At 40.2% G+C, this 22065-nt stretch overlaps 1 protein-coding gene across 11 annotated transcripts in view; it reads right to left on the minus strand.

Annotated features, from left to right (window-relative positions):
* The window catches only part of QKI (QKI, KH domain containing RNA binding), a 299731-nt gene that overhangs the window by 63910 nt on the left and 213756 nt on the right, over positions 1-22065 (minus strand). For all 11 annotated transcript variants that reach the window (XR_008444233.1, XR_008444234.1, XM_054021328.1 and 8 more), the window contains one exon: positions 18518-18661. Coding sequence is in view for 9 of the 11 variants with exons in the window: in XM_054021328.1 (XP_053877303.1) it covers positions 18518-18661 (144 nt within the window). In the remaining 2 variants the exon portion in view is untranslated. The remainder of the gene's footprint in view (positions 1-18517; positions 18662-22065) is intronic.

The following is a 22065-nucleotide window of genomic DNA, read 5'->3' on the forward strand; positions in this document are numbered from 1 at the left end:
CTGCAGACATTTCCAAATTTGCTTCATTGGAATAACAGGATAGATCATTAAACACCTAATGTTTCAAAATGTTGCTCTTTGCTCTGCTATGCATACAAGATTCTATTACTATTTCTCATACTGACTATTAGGGATATAGCCAAGCTTTTCCAGTTAAGTTGATACAATTCTTTCATTGTAAACTAGGTGCCTGTCTGTCTACTGCCTTGCACCATTATTTATATTACTGTAGTGCCTAAAAGCCCTAATCATGGACCAGGACCCCCACTGTTCTAGCCACTGTACAAACACAAAATAAAAAGGACAGTCCTTGCCCCAAATAGCTTACAAACCCTAAATACAAAAGAAGAAATAACAGATGGATATATTGTTTTAATCTTAAATTTATAATTTCTTGGTGTTCTAATCCTTGAAGTTTTAAAAACAATCTTAGAAGACTTTTCTTTGTGTAACTGATAACTTTATCAACTCTAACCCCATTTTAACAGATTAATTGTGTGTGGGTATTTTAGTGTATTTGCCCTTCAGCCAAATTGTGGTAGAGTTTGGGGCCTTGCAGCTGATCAGTTTCTGTGCTGGAGAAACTGAAGTTGCATAGTAAGGTATAGTGTGATTCATTTACACAATGTACATATTCTTATCTATAATATGGACATGGGCATTACTTGTGGAGCCAAAATGAATTTTCACTAATTTTAAGTTCTGCAGATATCATATGACCATCCCTCTTTCATACATGCTTTTATCACAAGTGAATTAGTTAACACTGACATTTAAATCATCAGGCACCTGAGTTAACACCTCAGAGATAAGGAAATCTCAATATTTTTCAGTTTGTTGCAAACTCAGAAAATGTTGTTTCATCAGTTTATGCACTATTCACAAGTTCTCATGACAACCATAAGGGCTACTGATTTATTTTTGAAAAATAAAAGCTTAGATTGCTAAACACAGGATAGCTGCATAAAAATGGTGCTAAACCAGCCTAATTCAAGTCCCTTCTTTATCCAGCTACATTCTTACATAACCTTCATCAGAGCGCCCATGAGAATAAATATAGTCAGGCCTGTTCTTTTCTCCCTTTCCCCCCTTCTCTCTGGGTACACTAGTGGTTTGCATCCATGCAGCTAAATCAATGTAGCTACACAGGTGCAATAAATAGGGTGTCCAAGCAGCAAGTGTGAAAAATCGGGACGGGGGTGGGATGGGGGGGGTAATAGGAGCCTATATAAAAGACCCCAAAATTGGGACTGTCCCTATAAAATCACCCTATCAATAAAACAAAATAAAACTCCAGTGTAGTCAAGGCTAAAGACCCGTTCTGAATTTAGGGATGCAGATTGAGATGAGCATAAAGGGGTTTTTAAGAGGTATCCATCAGCTGATGGGAAAGCACTGGGTGTGAAAACTGAAAAATAAGAATAATGGTATTTCTAAATAAAATATTTTATCCAAATGAATCATGAAGTATCAATAGGTCTAAAATTTAATGCAAACCCACAGGATTTAAATTATAGCTATGCAAGAAACTAAGGACAATGGCACCTGTATCTACGTTACTACTAAATCTTTTTACATCTAAATTAATTTGAATTCAGGAAGACAAGTTTCAGCCTAACTCAGTTTGAGTAAGTCATTAAATGTGTGTGTTTAATACAAACCCCAATGATCTCTTAATTACGATGCCCAAATCCACTATAAAGTACTTTAAGAATTTGAAAACAATATATTAATAAAAAAATATTGGAAATTTTCCCATGTTATTAAAACACTAGTGATTCTGTGGTGTGGATTTTTTTTTTTTTTTTTTTGTAACTTCTCATGAAAACATGTTGAAAGGCTGCCCACTCACAAATTTTCCCTTACATAAAATGGCAACCATCTCTTATTACTGTCAATGGGGCTGAAGCCAGAAAAATGGCTGCCATTTTCCTACAGTACATTTACAGTTGACTTTTCAACCTGAAATCACCACACACAGAGACATCTCTGTGTGTGTGTGTGTGTGTGTGTGTGTGTATGTGTGTGTGTGTCTCTATAAAGTCAAAAGAAACTAAAAACATTATTTGATTTTTTTAAATGATTTTGGGGGCCAAATCTCATCATCTTTGGGGGCCGGACTCATGATCTTTGATCTCTTGAGGTTGGCAATAACATAAAACCCATTTTTGTAAACCATTATACCTGATTTTTGTCTTTTCAGTTATAGAAGACAAATGTGATTCCCCCCCCACCCATCCCCCCGCCCCGTACTGGATCTATCAAAGCTGTGCCACTTACAGTCTTCCTCTAGGAAATGCCCCCTGTACAGTATAGACACAATCCTGCTACCTTAATAGGATTAATGTAACCCTAAATTAAAGATAATTATTGTTTTAATCTTTGGCCAGAAAAGCACACACTATCTTCAAAACAATTAAAGGCAACATTAAGACTATATTTCCAGCATTATACATTATATGGCATGTGACCAAATTCAAGTGACATCAGCTTCCTATCTAGCAAACAGACGTTAAGATTTCAGTAACTGAATATGAAACAAAAGGAAAAACGCAGAACAAAACAACAAAGGGAACAAAAACATGAGGAAAAACAGTGTTGACTTGAGTTAAACAAACTGCATCCCCCCCCTTTTCTATACATCTACAGCATTTCAGAATGGTCAGGAAGGCCATCACATATTCAGCATAGTATTTTTTTAAAACATTTTCTTGTCTGCGTGGGTCACGTTTCATTTAATATTTCACAAGAACTCTACTGTAAGAGTGGAATCAATATCCAGTTAAGTATCCCCCACCCCAAAATATTGCATGTACATAGGTAAATATACTAAGCCTTTGAATATATTTAAATATTCAATGACTATTTCTCGAGCCTAGTTAGAAAAAAACCCACTCAATCGAGAGTTCATATATGTGGAGCCCTTTGAGAACCCTAGGAGGATGACTAAAACTGTGGCTATGGGTGTCAAATACATAGCTTAGAAAGAAAAGAAAGATTAAATAAAACATGTAGGACTAATCTATTTAAATACCTATTCGTTTTCTAATGTAGAACTTCTAACAGTTTAATTTGTTTATTTGACACCGCTTCTTTGTGAAATATTTTGGATCAGATAAATTCATAGTAATACTTTCGTTTGTAGCGATGATAGATAACTTGGGAATTTTAGACCAATTTAGATTTTGAATTAGGAATAAACATCCCAAATACATAGTTTCAACAGATTAAAAACAGATCCCTAGAAGTGAAAAGCAAATCAAGTTCTACAGTCCCATGCACATGGTGATGAGATTATGCTAACCGTCACAAGCCTTCACTGCACTAAACATCATCCCTTGGTATGATTACTAAACTTAATCTTACTGCATGATTGCTACTGTCTTGGGAAGAAGGGATTCTTTTTTTCTTATTTACCAGGACAATCCTGCACTTGAAAATACTTAACTCTTCAAGTGCTGGCAACTTGGAATAAAATATTGCAATGGCTGTGATAATTTCACAGCAAGATTAATAACGTAAATTATCCTTGCTCTGAATCAATCATATTTGGTCTTCCTATTACAAAACTACTGCAACACCATAGACTGGCACATTTGTTTAGTACACAGTTATTCAGGATTAAGGCTGAGAGTCTGTCACAGAAATCCCGGATTCTGTGACTTTCCGAGAACCCTGTGACTTCTGCAGTGGCTGGCCTGGGGACTGCCTGAGCAGCTCAGACAGCCCCTAGGCCAGCCGCAAGGGTCGCTGCTGGAGTCAGTCTGGGCCACACTCCACCCCCCCCCCCCCACCGCTGCCAGCAGCAGGAGTTTGGGTGCAGGAAGGGGCTCCAGGCTGGGGCAGGGGGTTGGGGCATGGCAGGGGGCACAGGTTCCACATGGCGCTTACCTCTGTGCACTGCCTTCACCTGCAGCTCCCATTGGCCATGGTCCCCGGTCAATGGGAACTGTGGAGCCCGTGCTCGGGGCAGGGGCAGCACGGAGATCCCTGGCCGTGCCTCCACCTAGGAGCCGAGGGACATGTCGCCACTTCTGGGGAGCCACGTGGAGCCAGGTAGGGAGACTGCCACCTCTTCCCCCCCCCCCTTCCCTGTATCAGCAGCGGTGGTCCCGAGCTCTGGGCTGTTCCCTCCACCCCCAGGCACCCATTGTGTCCCCAGGCTGCTGCCACCCCTCAAGCACCTGCAGTGCCCCTGGGCTGCTCCCTGCCCCAGAGCACCCAAGATTTAGTCATGGGTATATAGTACAAAGCCATGGACAGGCCACGGGCCGTGAATTTTTGTTTACAGCCCGTGACCTGTCCATGACTTACTAAAAATACCCGTGACTAAAACGTAGCCTTATTCAGGATACTACTAGTTTGGCTCTTCTACCATAGGAGTGTGTTTTGAGAGAGATTCTCTGCCCTCCTCCCATTTAATTAAATTGTTTAATACTCTTCTGAGAGACGTGGGCCTTCAACAAGGTCTGACCTGGTGCTCTGCTTTCTGCACTGGTTTGCCAATCCCCTTCGGGTGAAATCTAAGGCACTGGTTACTATCTACAAAGCCCTACGTGATGCAAGTTATTTAAAAGATTGGTTTCCGCAGCTCTGATACACTACCTAACCTCATCTTGTGCTCTAGTACTAAATACCCTATGGGTGAAGTTCACTGACACAGGAAGCAGGGCATTCTAGGCATAAGTTCTGCAATTAGTTATCTCTAGAAAATATATTTAAGTTAAAATCTCACCAAATTTATAGACAGTCACTTCTTTCCTAAACTTTTCACTGAACAAGAACTAAAAAAACCTTGGCACTTTGACAAACGTCAGTATTTTCTCTCTATTCTGTCTTTAAAACTGCGCAGTGCAGGGAAGCTTGATGTACTAGTATTAACTACTATTATTTGGAAGCATTAGAACCAGTTTTAAGACACAAAGCTCACCCAGATATCACGGTGAGGTGTACAACAAAAAGCTTATTTATTTGGATTTATAAACAAAAATTAGCAGTATCAACAATACTGGTTGTAGTACTGCACATTTTAGACTATTTATTTAGTCTTTTACCATTCCATTGCCATTAACCTATGCAAAATCTGATTCACCAGGAAAACCTTTCTAGAGACAGCCGCCAGGAAGAACCAGGACTCAAAATTCACTTTATTGCTGTAACATCTTCCAATTAACATCTACCTTTAGATGTTATGCCAGTCTATGGTGTTGCAGTAGTATTTAAATAAATGTTTAGTTGTAATACAAAAATAAACCATACATTTGTTCTTCATATAAAAATCTACCCAAGAAGAAGCACCATGCCATTATATTCTCTCATCAAGCTATAATGCAGGGACTTTTAAAGGAAGCTATGAGGAGTCAGGTGCCCAAGACCCAACGAATTTCAATGGGATTAGGACATCTATTTGTTTTTATTCAGATCAATTGTACTAAATCTTAATATTCTTGTTAAGAGAAGGTGGCACTTTCATTTCAGCCCTTTACAGTTTTCAGCATAACAAGTGAAGGCATATTTATTTTAATAAAAAGAGAAATTTCTTTCACAAAGATTAAATGAACTGGACATACGATCTATAGAACTGGTAAAGAGCTGAATAAAACATATCATTATCTAAGATAAGCAATCTATGAGAAAGGAAAATACACTCACTGGTTACTGTTTTTGTGATAGCCCTCTCTTATCCCACCCTACAATAAAGTCAGGCAAGGAGCACTATGAGTCTACCTACCAGGAAGCAAGGAGGTAATGCATCTGTCAACCAAGACGCATCTTTAAAGACCCCATTCTACCCAATTCTGTCAAGAAACTTTCAGAGTGAGAGAGAACTTAGAGAAATGAGAGAAGACAGTATCTCTTCTCAGAAGGGAGAAGAGTTACATGTATGACAGGAGAATGGAGGACTACAACAGGAGGAATTATCAGAATAGTTTCCCTTAAAGTGTGGCTTTTTTCCATCCCACCAATAGTAGTCTGCCAAAGACATGGCTGGGCAATACCCAAATAGGGGCTGTTAGATTTTCTAACCTTTGCCCTGCTAATGCAGGGTTGTTCCTGCTCTGTTGGGTTTAGTTTTAAGACTCTCAAGGAACGAAGCTTTACCACTTCCCTTTGGGAAATCGTTCAATAGTGCAATAAATCTTGCAGTCATGGCTCCACAGCCCAAAATGGCACTGTCCAGTTTTGCTGCCGCACTGCTCATGTCTAATTTGTTACATACCCCAAGGGCTCAGCATTATTATTTATAGGGTTTTTTTCCCTATTACTAAATATATATTATTTCTCCTCAGATATATTAGCTTACATTATCCAAAACTTGAAACCATTTTGTTATTTTCTGCGTGAATTTCTAACGTGTTCAACACCACCTATCTGTTTAGTACCTGAATTTTACGTTTTACAGATCATGGAGTCATATTTAGTATATTTGTTACTGTTCACAGCTAACAGGAAGAATTTCAGCAAAGCCCCAATATTGGCTTTATACTAGTCTTCTGTAATTCTGTTTTCTTGAGCAAATATTGCAGTTTGGGGCATGTGATTAGATTATTCTTCTGGGGATTATTGGTGGGTTGGGCAGCTGGGAGATGGTTTTTTGGGATGAGAAAAACAAGGGATGAAGGTTTGTGGATTGGAAAATTGAACTTTTTCTATAATCAGTCCATAAATTTTGATATGGTTAAATTTAATACAGGTAAGACTTTATACATAAATGGTATACTTGCACATCTGTATTAAGCATCCACTGAAGCCTGTAGAGGACAGACTCCTTTCAATTCATCTTCATTTGCCTTTTCAATGTTCTCCATCTGCTTCAAAGTAGGAATGTGCGGATATGACCTTGTATAATTGTATACGCACACAAACCAAAACTTACCAACTCCTGCTTTAAATCTCTTAAGAATTCACTATCAGAAATACAATATTATGAATTCTGTAGTGCTAAGGGGCAAACAGCCAGTACCAGAGATCACGTCAAAAAAAACGGAGGGACTTATAGAATTAAACAGCATTTAATTTAATTAAGTTGTAAATGATCTAGATTGCTTGCAATAAATACAGTGTCAAAAATCAATTTTATCAATGAAGCTCATTTTGATGGCAAGTTGCTTTTCATTCCCAGGACTCCTACCAGCATGTGCAATTATGTAAGATTCTGCCTCAGACAGAGCTGACTTGGGAGACAGATTTTTTTTTTAATGTCAGCACATACTGCTTATTCAAGCTCAAAAACTAAATAGTATAGAAGTGTATCAGTAGTACCTTCTGGATACCTTTTAGTGATTTACAACATAATTTCTTCTCTTACTTTAAAAAAAAAGACTCAGGCATACACAAATGTCTTCCAAAGGACTATTCAAATGATAAACTCTTACCTATAGGCTCATTTAACCTAGTTATTCAAATTAACAATATTTAAACCTATTTGATTTTCTCCTTTTGTCTTCCATTTTCATATATACTCCTCTTCACATAAATATACCGTTTGTAGTTATTTTGTTCCCATCTTTCCTGGAACTGAAGAATAGTGAGAATGCTTCACGGTACTAGAAGAGAATGATTATTTGTGCATGGGACAGACCATTATCAGTCAGCAGTCATCTACCCAAAACCTGGCTGCCTGACTGTGCCTAAATATGTATCTTTTAGTATTATTTGTATTACCCTAGCCTCTAGGAACTGTGGTATTGGACAAGGACACCACTGCACTCTCTTTCTAACATTAACATGTCACTCATTCTAAGAGATCGGTGACAACTTAAAAACCACATTTAACCAGGGATTCTCCACAAGAATGGCATAACAATCACTTTTTTCCTATCACTGTATATTCAACTGTTTTCCATTTTTCAACTTTAGCAATACAACTTTTGATTAAAAAACTAAAATACAAAACTAACATGGCATGCATTAAATGGATTAAAAACTGCCTGTCAGAGATCTCAAAAGGTAACTGTAAATGGGAAACTCATTGAGTGGATGTTTCAAGTAGGGTCCCACAGGGATCAGGGTTTTTAGCCTATGTTTTAACTTTTTATCAATGACCTAGAATAAAAACAAAATCACTGAAATTTGCAGATGACAAAACATGTGGCGTGGTAAATAATGAAAAGGACAGGTGACTGATTCAGAGCAATCTGGATCATTTGGCAAATGTAAATGTATACATCTAGGATGGGGGACTCTATCCTAGGAAACTGAAAAAAATGGGAATGGGGTGGATAATTAGCAGAACATGAATTCCCAGTGTAATACTGTGGCAAAAGGGCCAATATGATCCTTGGATGCATAAAGAGGGGAATCTTGAGTATAAGTAGAGAGGTTACACTAACTCTGTATTTGACACTAGTGCAAAGGGAATTTTGGTGTTCACAATTCCAAAAAGATATTGATAAATTGGAGAGGGTTCAGAGAAGAGCCACGAGAATGATTAAAGGATTATAAAACATGCATTACAGTGATAGATTTTGAATCTATCTAGCTTAACAGAGAGAAGGTTATGGGAAGACCTGATCGCACTCTGTAAGTACATACACAAGGAATAAATATTGGATAAGGGTTCTTCAATCTAGCAAAGAGACAAAGGTATAACATGAGCCAATCTCTGGAAACTGAAGATAGATAAATTCAGACTGGAAATAAGGTATGTACATTTTAGAATATTTCTGCACACCTTTAGAGCATTAAAATAGCAATGTGATGCATCTTTTATCTCTAGTATAGGTGTTGTATACAGGGGAGGGAGGAGAATAGAGGGGACTAGAATCCAAATTATTCCTTATCCCAGTAAAGGGCTGAGACACAAGCATGACAATGATAATGAATGTTCCAAGAATGAAAACTGTAAAAGCACTCTGTACACATTGCATTAAACCAGATTAAACATTCTATGGTGTCTTCTGCTGTTGTTGGCAAAGGGAACAGCTATCATTCAGAGTGTTAAATCCACAAGTAAAATCTTCATAGCATTCCACTTAAAAAAAGCAATTGTCTTCATACATCATAAAGGCATAAACCAAAATGTAAGTTAGCCTTCAGAGTCCATCTACTTTAGTTTTTTATCTAGTTTCTTGTTCATTTTAATATTTTTCTTTAAAAGTAAAATGCAATAATATGTACAATTTTAAACAATAGAGGTAAATTGTTCAAAAGCACCTACATGACTTAAGCCCTTTGGACTAACCCTGTATCTGGCCATAAAGAAGATTCAATAAAATGAAATTTATTGTGGGATGCTGTAAGGTCTGTTTTTAATATTAAAACATGCATTTTCTGTATATATTCTGAATTTTGTCAGAAGAGAGATTAGCAGCCCCTCCTCCCTTTACTTTTACAAACAATAAATGTGAGAAGTGCTTGAAAAGATGATCCAGCACTAGTGTAAAAGTTTAGGCTCAAATGTCAACACTGCAATTCAACAGCCTGAACCCTGAACCCTATGAGCCCGAGTCAGCTGGCACGGGACAGGTGTGCATATTTAATTGCAGAGTAGACATACCGTTAGAGTCAGATCACAGTTCCCATTCAAAAACAGTAGTAAAATAGCAGCTCTACAAAAGAAACCACAGCAACATACTTGTTTTACTATCTCCAGAACATTTTATTTCCTATACTGTCAGACACTGCTTAGGATACAAACAAGACTCCATGATCTCTGTCTATCCTGAGCTATTGTTTGCATGTTCTCTATGTTAAGACCCATAAATTATCCCTCTCTATATAATGTTCAGAGTGGCGAATTCTTTCGGTTAGCTCCTTTTGTGTACTTTTCTCCAGCTGCTCTATGCTACATTCTTAACACATCCAATATGACTCCATCATCTTTTATGGATAACTTTGGAGATGGGGTTGTTGCATGCTGATGAAATTCAGTATTTGTTATGAATTCATTCTATTTAATAAATAACCTTTTCCTGATGTCCTGACTAAAGACAAGTGTACATTCCAACTGCCAGCACTCCTGTACCCAGCCAACATGTCTCCTATACGGCAGCAAGGGAAACCTGTAACTTGATTAACTCCTCCACTACTAGCTCAGCCTAGCTTGTAGTGAACAGAGTTAACATTCAAGCTTTCAATAGCCGTTAACCGAAATCCATGACCGTTTCCATTTGTTAGGTGTGATCCTGGGTCATAATCTATATACCGTATATACTCGATCATAAGCCGGTTTGTTTATAATCCGACCCCTCCCTCCCCCCCAAGATGGATAAGTAAAAATGGAAAATTTTTATAACACGTTCATACGCCGACCCTATAATTCAGGGGTCAGCAAACTTTGGCTCCCGAGCCATCAGGATAAGCCGCTGGTGGGCCGAGATAGTTTGTTTACCTTGAGCGTCTGCAGGCACGGAGGTAAACCTAAGTAAACAAAGTGCCCCGGCACACCAGCGGCTTATCCTGACATGCTGGGACAGCAAGTGGTGGGGAAATTTTTTGTGACCACCCCCCACATGACCCACCCCTAGCCCAGGACCCTCACACTCCCCATCCCATCCCTTCCCACCTTATCTGGGGAGGGCCAGGGGAGGATGGACACTCCTCCAGCAGGCTGGGCAGCGTGGCTGCAGCCTGCTCCGGCAGGCCAGACCGGAGCCTGCCAGCCCCGGAGCTGCAGCTGCTTTGGAGGCTGGGGGGAGAGAAGCGTGGCCAGAAGCGGAGACACTCTGGCACCGCCTCTTCCCTTCTGGCTCTGCTGCCTTCTCCTTGCTCCCTCTGTTGTGGGGAGGGGCTGTGTCCCACCTCTCCCTCTCTATACCTGTTCATAAGCCGACCCCCTTCTCTGGTGCTTCCTTTTTTACTAAAAAAATTCAGCTTATGAACGAGTATATACGGTAGTCAGCTTGATTTACTGTGCTGTTTCTATAACAAGTGAGTTTCAGATGTAATGGCTTGTTAGACCAATCCACCCCATCTAGCTCATGGGAATGCCATGTCATAGTCCTGGCCTGCTAGGACCAGGTATCAGTGGTTCTACCCCATTCTGCTTGCTTTCCAAGGCTGAGGAGCTTGGCCTGTTTGGAACTGAGGAGTTTTCCTTCTCATAGACAGACTTGCCTAAAGAGAGCTAAGTGAGGTCTGTCTGCCCAGGTTTGAAAACTGTTTTCCTTCTCCTAAATACTGTTGGTTCATGGCACCTTTATTCCATAGTATTCAGTGCAATGCTTCTGGGTTCCAACATCCACCACCCAGAGGACATGCCTCTATGCCATTATATTCCTGCTTCTATGGTCTGGAAGCAGCTGCTGATGGCTAGGCGATAGTACTGCTGACAAGGATCTGGGTTATAACAGATCACAAATTGAATATGAGTGAACAGTGTGATGGAGTTACTAAAAAGGCTGATAATATTCTGGGGTTTATTAATGGGAGTGTCGTATGAAAGACAGGAGGTAATTATCCTGCTCTACTTGGCACTGGGGAGGCCTCAGCTGTAGTGCTGTCTCCAATTCTGGGTGCTACACTTTAGGAAAAATGTGGACAAATTCGAGACAGTTCAGAGCAACAAAAAAAATTAGAAAGTTTAGAAAACCTGACCTATGAGGAAAAGTTAAAATAAACTTGGGCATATTTAGTCTTAAGAAAACAGAGAACAGCCTTCAAATATGTAAAGTGCTGTTATGCAGAGAACAGTGATCAATTGTTCTTCATGGCCATTGAAAATAAAACAAGCAGTGGGACTTAATCCGTAGCAAGTGAGATTTAGGTTAGATATTAGGAAAAAAACTATTTACTTATAAGGTAGTTAAGGTCTGAAATAGGCTTCCAAGGGAGGTTGCGGAATCCCCATCATTGGAGGTTCTTAAGAACTTAAACACCTGTCCCAGGGGCTGGACTTGACTTTAAGGTCCCTTGCAGCCCTACATTTCTATGATTCTATGTTAAGGTGGAAATAACATCATAAGGTAGTCTTTAAGTTATAGATTTATGATAAAGACTTGTTTAATTTGGGGAATACTGCTGCTCCCTTACCAATTTGTGACATTATTTCCTTCTTATATTGAGAGTTCTTGGGGAAGTGGGGAATCTCAGTTTTTTCATAACTGATTATTAACCGTCTTTCTTGCGATGCTGGACAATTTTTTGCTCTTTGCTTGCATGTTGGTTGAGTGTCAGTTAGAAGAGCTACACCATCCTTAAAATCTGAATATTCTAATGTGTTAAATCACAGGATGCCTGTGTTGTATCTATCTACATTTCTTCTCATAATGATGCCAATGGAAATGCCAAACTGAAGAGGAAGAAGAATGTAGCCTTGTTTGAAACCAGTGTTTATATTAAACCATTTGCTCAAGTCTGTGTTTAACATCATCAAGGCTTTATATCAAGTTAAGGTAATTATTTTGTTGCCATACCATTATCACTTTATAGATTTTAAGAAAGGCACTTGTCAACCTCCATCACAATTTACTCTGGAACATCTTGAAGTTCCTGATAAGTGTTTTTTGCCATTTGATGCTCTCCGATGACTATTTTTAGGGTGAAAATCTGAACATGTGAATCTTATGGGATGAAATCCAGTTTGTTTTTCCTTTAGCTTCGACTCAATGGCTTCCTTTATTCTGCTTAAGAGGACAGGCAGTCCTTTGCAGTATCACTGAAAGGAATGTAACACTTCACCAGTTACTGCAATTGCTTAGGTCACTTTTTTGGTATTTTGACTATAATGCCATTTTCCATTGTTCTGGAAACATTTCCTAGTCCCATACTTTTTTGAGAAGTTTGCTGATTTTTATCAATAGTCTCATCACCACTATCTTTTAACATTTCCCCAGTGACTTGATCTTCAAGTTTTAACTTTCTATTGTGTTTTTCACTTCGTGAAGTGAAATGTTACAATGTCTAGTTCTAGATGTTCAATTTCTTTGTCAAAAAAATCAATAGTTTGTTGTGATGTTGTTCTGCCAACTGCTTTGTTTGTTCTTTTTCTGTTGTTCAGGTTTTTCCTTGTTTATTCTTAATAGGCCATCTAGTTGGTATAAACTTACCAGCTAGCACCTTGTTGTGTTGGAAAAGTGCTTTACTATTACCTCTTTCATGCATTACTATCACCTCTCTCAGCGGCCTCATCAGCTTCTTTGGCGAGGACATCCATGTATTTTCTCATCTCTTTTTGTGTGCTGCTTTTTACTACTTTTTCTTTTGTTTTACACTCCTTCTCCCCCGCCCCAAACCAAATGCTTTTTCTGGAGGTGTTTGGGGAATTGATGATTGCTTTTGCTTGTTTCCTTTCTTTCACACAATTCCACACATCCTTGTTTATGCAGACTTCAAGTTCGTTTGTCTGGAAACCAGCTAGTTATTGAGGCCTCCATGACACTGCCATGCAGAAAGGACCGTATATGATATGACTTCCTGTGTTGGATCTAAGTCCAGGGATCCAGGGTAATGTTCTAAAATTGTGAGAGTCTTCCTTGGAGAGATGCACTCAATGAATGGGAAATTACACCTCCTTCACTAGATCCTTCAATTGTGGAGTTCCACAAGGATCTCTCCCCAGCTCTTTTCAATATCTACATGCAACTACTAGGCGAACTGGTCAGATTACATGGACTCAAATGCCAGCAATATGCAGAGGATACGCAGCTGTACCTACTTTTCACCAAATACAACCACACCACTATCACCAAGATGAGCTTCTGCTTGAACGAGATCAGCTCATGGATTAAGAACAGCTGGCTGAAACTGAACCCAAGCAGTGATCAAAGCAGTATAAGAATCTATATAAGTATATGGTATAGCTGTAACATCTGAAATCTGCTCCTCCACTTCAATTTCAAATTGCTGTTGTAATGTGTAGTCTGTTTAACTTTTGCTGTCTATTTTCTTCTTACTTTTGGGGGAGGGAGGGTTGTTTTTCAAGTTTGATCTTCAGCCTTGCCACAGATAAATTGTGGTCATTGCTGATATCAGTTCAACTGTGTGCTCTGATGTTCTGGAGAATTTATCTAAATTTTCTTCCTATACACACACTCAATCTGGTTCCTAGTGACCCAGTCTGGAGAACTCCCAGTTACTTTTTAACCGTGTTCCACAATTATGGCCCCTAATGTCAGGCACAGTTCTCTCAGTCTTTCACTATTCTGATTTTGGGAACCAAGGCTGTGCTTCCCCACTGCTTTCTCCATTCTATTGTCACCATCTTGAACTTTGGCATTAAAGCTCCCCCATTACTAAGCAGATGTCATGCTTGTGAATATTGTTAAAGTTGTCCGTTGGTGGATAACATTGTGTAACTGTCATTTATGTATCGTATTTGAAACTTAGCTCGGAGCAACCACCAGTCAAGCCTATCCCTCTTCAGTTAGATACTTCCAAAGTTTTCCAGTAAATAGAGATACAGAGACAGTGGCACTTTTCTTCAAAGGGGATGAAGGTGGGGTGTAGGATGACAGAAGAGAGAACAAAGGAAATTACCAGTGAGTAATTTTCACCTTGCCACCTCAGAGTGTCTCATCTAGAAAGTGATTGTGAGTACAGTCTTCATGCTGTTAGCTTGAGAAGGCTGGGTTCGAAGTGAAATATTAATCCTTGAGAAAGGCTTGGGAATCTCAGGGAAAGATCATCACCACATCATTCCTGGATTCAAGAGGTGAAAGTTTTCCATTGAAAACCAATGGAGATGATACCATCAAAGAGCAAGCAAGCTCACCCCTGCCTTGTACTTCCTGACTTTCCACTCTTGGGAGGAAAAATAGGAGGGTAGCAGCACCAATTTTGTGCTCCAGATAAATGACTCGTGTGCCCATGAGCAGAATCAAGGAAACTTGCCAGAACTGGTTGTAGCAAACACACCTATCCTGGGGTGCCAAATTTAAAGATTAATTGAAGTACATAGGGGTTCAGACTCCACTCCTCAAGAAGAGGAATTGATTGATGAATCAGACTGCTCCTAAACTGTATGCATACTCTTTCTGAAGATAAACTGCAAAGATATGCTGCCAAGGCACAGGGACATTGATCTCTGTTCAGCCCAGGTTCTTCACCAAAGGGCAGACTGATGAATTGAAAAGGGAATCCTCAAGAACAAAATGGAGGAACTGCCCATGAGCTAGGCCAGTGGTTCTCAATCTTCCCAGACTACTGCCCTTTTCAGTAATCTGATGCGTTTTGTGTACTCCAAGTTTCACCTCACTTAAAAATTACTTGCTTACAAAATCAGACAAATTCAAAAGTGTCACAGCACACTATTAGTGAAAAACTGCTTACTTTTTCATTTTTACCATATAATTATAAAATAAATTAATTGGAATATAAATATTGTACTTACATTTCAGGGCATAGTATATAGAGCAGTGTAAACAAGTCATTGTCTGTATAAAATTTTCGTTTGAATTGATTTTCTATGTTGCTTGTTGTAAAACCAGGCAAATATCTAGATGAGTTCATGTACCATCTAGAAGACCTCGGTGTAACCCCCAGAGATAACCTGTTTGAATGCCACTAAACTAGGCAAGTGGGGATATTAAGGTACACATTCTTGAGACTGATGGAGCATAAGAAGTCTCCCTCTTGGATAGACTGTAGGGGTACAATAAAATTTAAAAAAGCTGAATTCTGCTTTACCTCTGCTCAAGTTTAAGTCTATTTTCTTTGTAATAGATCTCTCTATGGTATTTATCAAACTTCTCAAAATTCAGAGATGTTTTAATGTATGTCTTTCAATTCTTTTATTGATGTCTCCACAACTATGTTTTTAGTTTTAGCCAAACTACAGGAAAATTTCCAAATTCTTGTCTGATAGAATCTGTAGACCATGTGGTACATTAACAGAAAAATACAGAGAACCACTAGACATAGTAAGCTGAGCTACACAAGAAACTGGTTCTCTTTCATAAATAGTTAATCACAGAAAACCAAGAACTGAAGATGAAAAAGTTAAGATTTCAAGAAAAGAACCGAAATTGTCATAGTGAGGTCTAAGACACATACAACAAAGCTTCAAACTGCAATATGAATATTTCAAATTAACACAAAAAACAATAGCGGAATCAAGGAATTCCAGATGTAAAGCTTCCATTCCATCTTTAACATAACCATGGCATCCAGACATTGCATCAAAGACCAGTACACAGCATAATAATTCATATACTCTTCAATAGCTAGGTGAACAGACACTAACAATGTAGTAAAAAAAGTAGGTTGAAAGTTAACCAATAACTACTAACTATGCAGATACACACACTAAACTGCACAGGCTCCAGAATCGTTAAAAGAAATAAACCTCAGTAGAGTGCATTAAGAAATTTGTTCAACATGTCAAGAACTCTTGGACTAAACCAACCACCTAAAGAGAGATACAAGAGAAAATGATTGGAAATTATTGGACTAGCAAGGTCCAAGGGCAATGAAAAGGTCACTCCCAATTGTTGGGAAAAGGAAGACTGCTAGAATTTCTACCTTTGTGCTGTCCCAAGACGCTGACTTGGAGTGTGGGGGCAGCCGACACTTTTTTTTTTGGGGGGGGGGGGGGGGAGTGGGAGGGAATCCTTTAGCTTGCAAACTGATAAATGTGAAGTTCCACTCCCCTCTAGCCATCTCCTCCAACACCTCCAGAGACTAATGGCTGCTCCCTGCAGACAAGTCTCTACTACACCAAACCTCTCTAAGCTATTTTACACTCACCCTGCTCTCTCCCACATCACACACATACTTTCTGGGTGTTTGAGCTTCCCTCGAATAACTCCAGTCTCTGCCTCTGATCTGTCTCAGTTTTTCCAAGCTGCAGTATGAAGTTCACACAGTTCTTGATAGTTTCATGATGGCTGCCCACAGGGCTTTAAATAGCAGCAGAGAAATTAATTGGAATCTTGTTAATTTCATTCCACTGATACCTGACAAAGCTCTGACCATAAGTAGAAGCAGTAGGGCTGGCTCATCGTGTGCAGATGCAGGAAAACAATAAGACATCAATTGAGTTTTGCTTCACATTTGTGAGACTAACTTTACAACCTTAAGTGCTAGAATTTTAATTAAAAAAAGAGAAATGTCAATTTCTGCAGAATGTGATGGCTTATGCTCCCACACTCATTGGGGAAAGGAGCTCAACAGTATTTTCTCAAGTCTTGATGTATCACATACTAATCATCATCATAAAGGCTTAGGGGGCATGCCTACATGAACATTTAAGTATGTTTACATTGCAATTAAAAACCTGTGGCTGGCCCATGCAAACTAAGTCAGTTTCAGAGCTGTTTAATTGCAGTGTACATTCTTTGAGCTCTGGGACCCTCCCAATTCAAGCCTGAGCTACACAGATAAATGACATATTTGTGTTTAGTATTAAAATATTAGACCATTTTGGAATAAGAAGGGATAGCTTTTACTGGTACTTGTTGACTAAAAATAGGAAAAAATATTTTACGTACAATCACTTGTAAGTGGAGGACCATAGGAAGTTATGTAAAAGTTGACTGTGTTCTTACAACTTAAAATAGCCAATTAAGCATTGAAGAAATTTTTATGAAAACTGTTCTAATTTAAGTAGTAATTTAGAGCTAGTATTTAACAGCTACAAACAACCGAAAATAATGTTATATAATGGAAGTACTAAGACTTAAAACTAAAAGTGTTAGCCAGCACCATGGAAGAAAATTAGTTACTTACTTCAATAGCTCATTGTATGCAAAAATAACTCATTCATTGCCCGCAAGTTATGCTTGGCTTAAAATAAGGAGCAAATTCATCTCTTATTTCCTTCATGATTTACCTTGGTCATCTTATATCTAATACTGTGATCCACATTCTGTCTTTAATAGTCAACTCGTTTTGCATTTCCAGGCTAATCATCTATTTGGTGTTCCTTCTAAAAACCACTGAGTCCTAATAGTAAAACAATTGCGAACGTATCATAAATATAGGGAATTCAACATTAAAGTTATGAAATCTAAGTGAAATAAACAATATTCATACATACAAAGCCTGTTAATTCTAAAATTCAGTTTCCCTCCTGTTCCTTAAAATTTATTAGAATGAGCCATAAAAATCAATGTCTCCACTGAGTCCATGTTTTTTAGTGTCTAGGAGTGTTATAAATTTAAGTTCCTGAGCTTGCCTTTTGAAGGTGTTGTGCATGTTTTCTTTGAGGAGGACAGAGATGAGATATGGAGTGATTGCTTAGTGAAAAGTTACTATTTTCCCTTAAAAGTAGTAAACCCAGTCTTCTCATAGAAGAGACACACATGAAAGCATATCACATTTTCTTCCAGCACACTTTACTTAGCATTCCCTTAATGGGATCAGATTTCCATTTATCATGTCACATACAAAAAGATCAAAATCTCTCTGGAAAAAAACCTAAACCCTATTTATTGCAAATTCCACCCTCCCCTGCCCAACCTATCCCAATTAAATTTTAAGAAAACTGGGGCATTACAAAATATATTTTTCACAACTATGTTTTTAAACTGTTGTTTTCTGTACTGCAGCCTTATTCTTTCTACTGGAATGTTACTTGGAATCTGTACTTTAGAAGTCACAGCTCAAAATTTGGAGAGATCTGAATGTAATTACTTACTGCAGGTACCAGTAATTTTTTCACTTCTTCAACAGCCCTCTTCAATTTGATTTCTGCTCTGTTTTGAGCATCTTCCACAGTGATTAGTACATGTAAATCTTCATTCAGGTGTTCCCAGTTGGGCTTGCCTCTGTTTTGTTCCTCCTAAAATAAATAAATAAATAAACTCAATCAAAGGCTCATGGAAATTATTGAATTTCCTTGGCTACTGTATATTCATAAAATCTTTATCACCCCTTTTTGTCTTTAGGGTTTAAAAAAGCCAAACAAAAAACGACCATCACAACATATTGTGCCTTCAACAGATGACAAGAGTTTCCGGAGTGGGGAGACGGATTGGGTGGTGGGCGGAAAGTCTGAGCAGATCTGAAAACTGAATACAAGTTTTTTTTTTTGGTTTTTTTTGTTTGTTTTTTAAAATAAACAACCTTAACCTAAGACAGTACTAAAATTTACTTGCAATTTTCAAACAATTAAAAAAGTTGACATGAATGGGAAGGCATAAATATAAAACTGCAAAATTTCCAGTTGACTACTAAAATAACTCCTCTTCAGAGCTTATCTTTTGTTTAAAACAACAGCAAAGTGAGTAAGACTAAAAAAAAAACAAAAACAAGCACCGCAATGAATAAAATTTCTTTTAGAACAAGTAACCCCTTCCTCCAGCACATGGAATAGAGAAAGAGCAGGATGGGGACAAAAAAAAAAAAAAAAAAAACTTGAATGCCTAAATGGCCCCAGAGAGCAGCGTCTAAACAGATGAAGCACGCTGTTGGTTAAATAAGAGATTACTTAAGTACCTGTAACTAAAGGTCCTTCAAGATGCATCATCTCTATTTATATTTCAAATGCGGATGCGCATGCACGCCATGTGCTGGAAATTTTCAGTAGCAGTGTCCGTTGACCTGCATGTGCAGCATACGTTGCCTCATGTTCCAGGTGGGATTGTAAGAGGCCATGCAGGGCAACACTCCTTCAGTCACCCTGATACCGCTGGTTAGCCCAGTCTGCAGCAGAGGGGATTGTGGGTGGGTCATGGAATACCAATAAGGACTACACATCTCAAAGAACCTCCAGTTACCAGCTAAGTAACATCTTCATCTTTGAGTGATGGTCCCATGTGTATTCCAAATGCAGGTGAGTATCAGGAAGTGATCAGCTTAGAGGTGGGTGCGAGGATGCAAGAGGTACTGCCTTCTGCTGCTCATTGGTCGATGGAGTAATGGGCTGTGAAGGTATGTACAGGGCGCCAGGTCACTGCTCAGCAGATGTCGTGCCAGGGGATAAGTGTGAAAGGGAGCACGTAGCAAGGGGCTCAAAGGGAGGTCTGGTGAGGGTGGAGAGCACAAGATTGAGGTTTCGGAGGGGTGGGGGTAGTTTAAGGACTGGTAGGAAGTTGTTCAACAGCCCTCTGAGAAATCAGGTGGTGGTGGGATGAGTAAAGACAAAGTGTCCATCCACCGGCAGAAGGAAAGCACTATGCACTGCTAAGTGGACCCGGACCGAGCTAAGGGCAAGGACTGAAGTCTTAAGTTCTAAGAGCTAGTCCAGGATGGTGGGGATGGAGATGTCCTTAAGGAGGAGACAGATATGTTACACCCAGTAGGTGAAATGCTTCCACTTCACTGTGTAGCACGCCTGTGTGGAATCTTCCTTGCTGTGCATAAGTATTTGCCAAACAGATGTTGAGCAGGCATTGTCTATGTGTGAGCCCCATCCAAAAATCAGACTGTCAGTCGAAGCGGGCTTGGGTTAGGGTGCCAAACTCAGCCTCGGTCCTGGGTGAAGAGGTCTGGCAGAGTGGGGAGACGGATTGGGTGGCAGGCAGAGAGTCTGAGCAGGTCTGAAAACCAGAACTGCCACGACTGTGGCCTGGTTGTGGTGGATCTTGCACAGGATTTGAAGGAGGAGGGGAACAAGGAGAAAGGCATAGCTGAGACCACTCCACCATGGAAAGAAGAGAGCATCTCCTTGCGAATCGTGCCCCCGACCTCCTGGGAGCAGTAGAGCGGGAACTTAACAGTTTTTGCAAGTGGCAAAGAGGTTCCAGCGAGGGATGCCCCAAACACTGCAGATAGAGCGAAGAGTGGAGTTGTATTGTTCCGACTCCTGATTGAGGAACCAGGTCAAGCTTAGCGTGTGTGCCAGAGAGTTCAGAGCCCCCGGGAGGTATACCACGTGGAGTGTGACATTGTGGTGGACACAATCATCACACACTGACTGGGACCCAGTGCCCCCTTGTCTGTTTATGTATGCCACTGCAATGGTATTGTCGGAGAGGAGCTGAATGTGTTGGGCTCGGATGAGGGGCAGGAACGCATGGCAGGCTAAGTGGACTGCTCGCAGCTCCAGAATATTGATGTGCAAGCATGCTTTGAACTGTGTCCAAGCCCGTTGGGCAGCATGTCTGTCCAGGTGGGCTCCCCAATGGGCTAGGGAGGCATCCATGGTGATGGTGGCTGTGGGGGTGGGAGTGGTGAAGGGGATGCCTAGTAGCACTTTGGCAGCATTAGTCCACCAAACTAGGGCGGCCCGGATGGGGCATGGGACAATCAGGATGGTGTCAAGGTGGATGATGTGGAGTCTGCAGATAGAAAGGAGCCACAATTCCAGAAAGTACATGTGCAAGAGGGCATGCAGCGTCACATGGGTGCAGGCCGCCATGTGGCTGAGGTGGCAGAGGCAGCAGTGCACTTCGGTGCGTGGATTTCGATTTAGGGCTGCCATGAGGGCCGTCAGGATGGCGAAACTGTCTGCTGTGAGGAAGGCCTGCGCTCCCATGGAATCCAGGCACGCCCCAATTAAATAGATTGCGTCAAGACAAGCACATATTTCTCCTCATTCATACAGATGTCAAGAGTGGCAAGGAGCAAGCAGAGAGCACGGAGGGTCGACGTAGTTTTGGCGAGGGTTGATGTCACCAGTAGCCAGTCATCTAAGTAAGGGAACACAGTTGGGCCATGATGATCGAGAAGACTTTGGTAAATACCCTTGGGGCCGTTGCAATGCCAAAGGGAAGAACTCTGAACTGGTAGTGGTTATGAAGTGAAGCAACCTACGGTGGGCCGGATGGATGTCAATGTGGAAGTATGTGTCTTTCATGTCAAGGGCTGGAAACTATGGTCCCTGGGGAAGGGAGGGAATAATTAATGCAAGTGTCACCATATGGCACTTGACTTCCTAATGAAGGTGTTGAGTAGTTGGAGATTGAGTAAAGGATGGAGATCTCCTCCCTTTTTTTGGATGAGAAAGTATGGGGCGTAGAAGCCATTGCTGACAAAAGGGTCAGGCACTGGTTCAATTGCACCTTTCATCAGGACGGCATCAGCTTCATGCTGAAGGAGGCTGCAATGCGAGAGATTCCCAGGAAGTGCCCATGAGGGGACCCCAATAGGATGGGAAGGTAAGAAACTCGATAGAGTAACCGTGCAGTATGCTCTCCAGTACCCAACAGTCCATGGTGATCTTGCCTCAGTTGTGGATGAATAGGGCAATATGGCCCTCAAAGGTGGTAGAGGAGGCTGGGGATGGTGATGTGGGGGGCTCGC

Source organism: Malaclemys terrapin, chromosome 3 (genome assembly GCF_027887155.1).
Source record: "Malaclemys terrapin pileata isolate rMalTer1 chromosome 3, rMalTer1.hap1, whole genome shotgun sequence".
NCBI lineage: Eukaryota > Metazoa > Chordata > Testudines > Emydidae > Malaclemys > Malaclemys terrapin.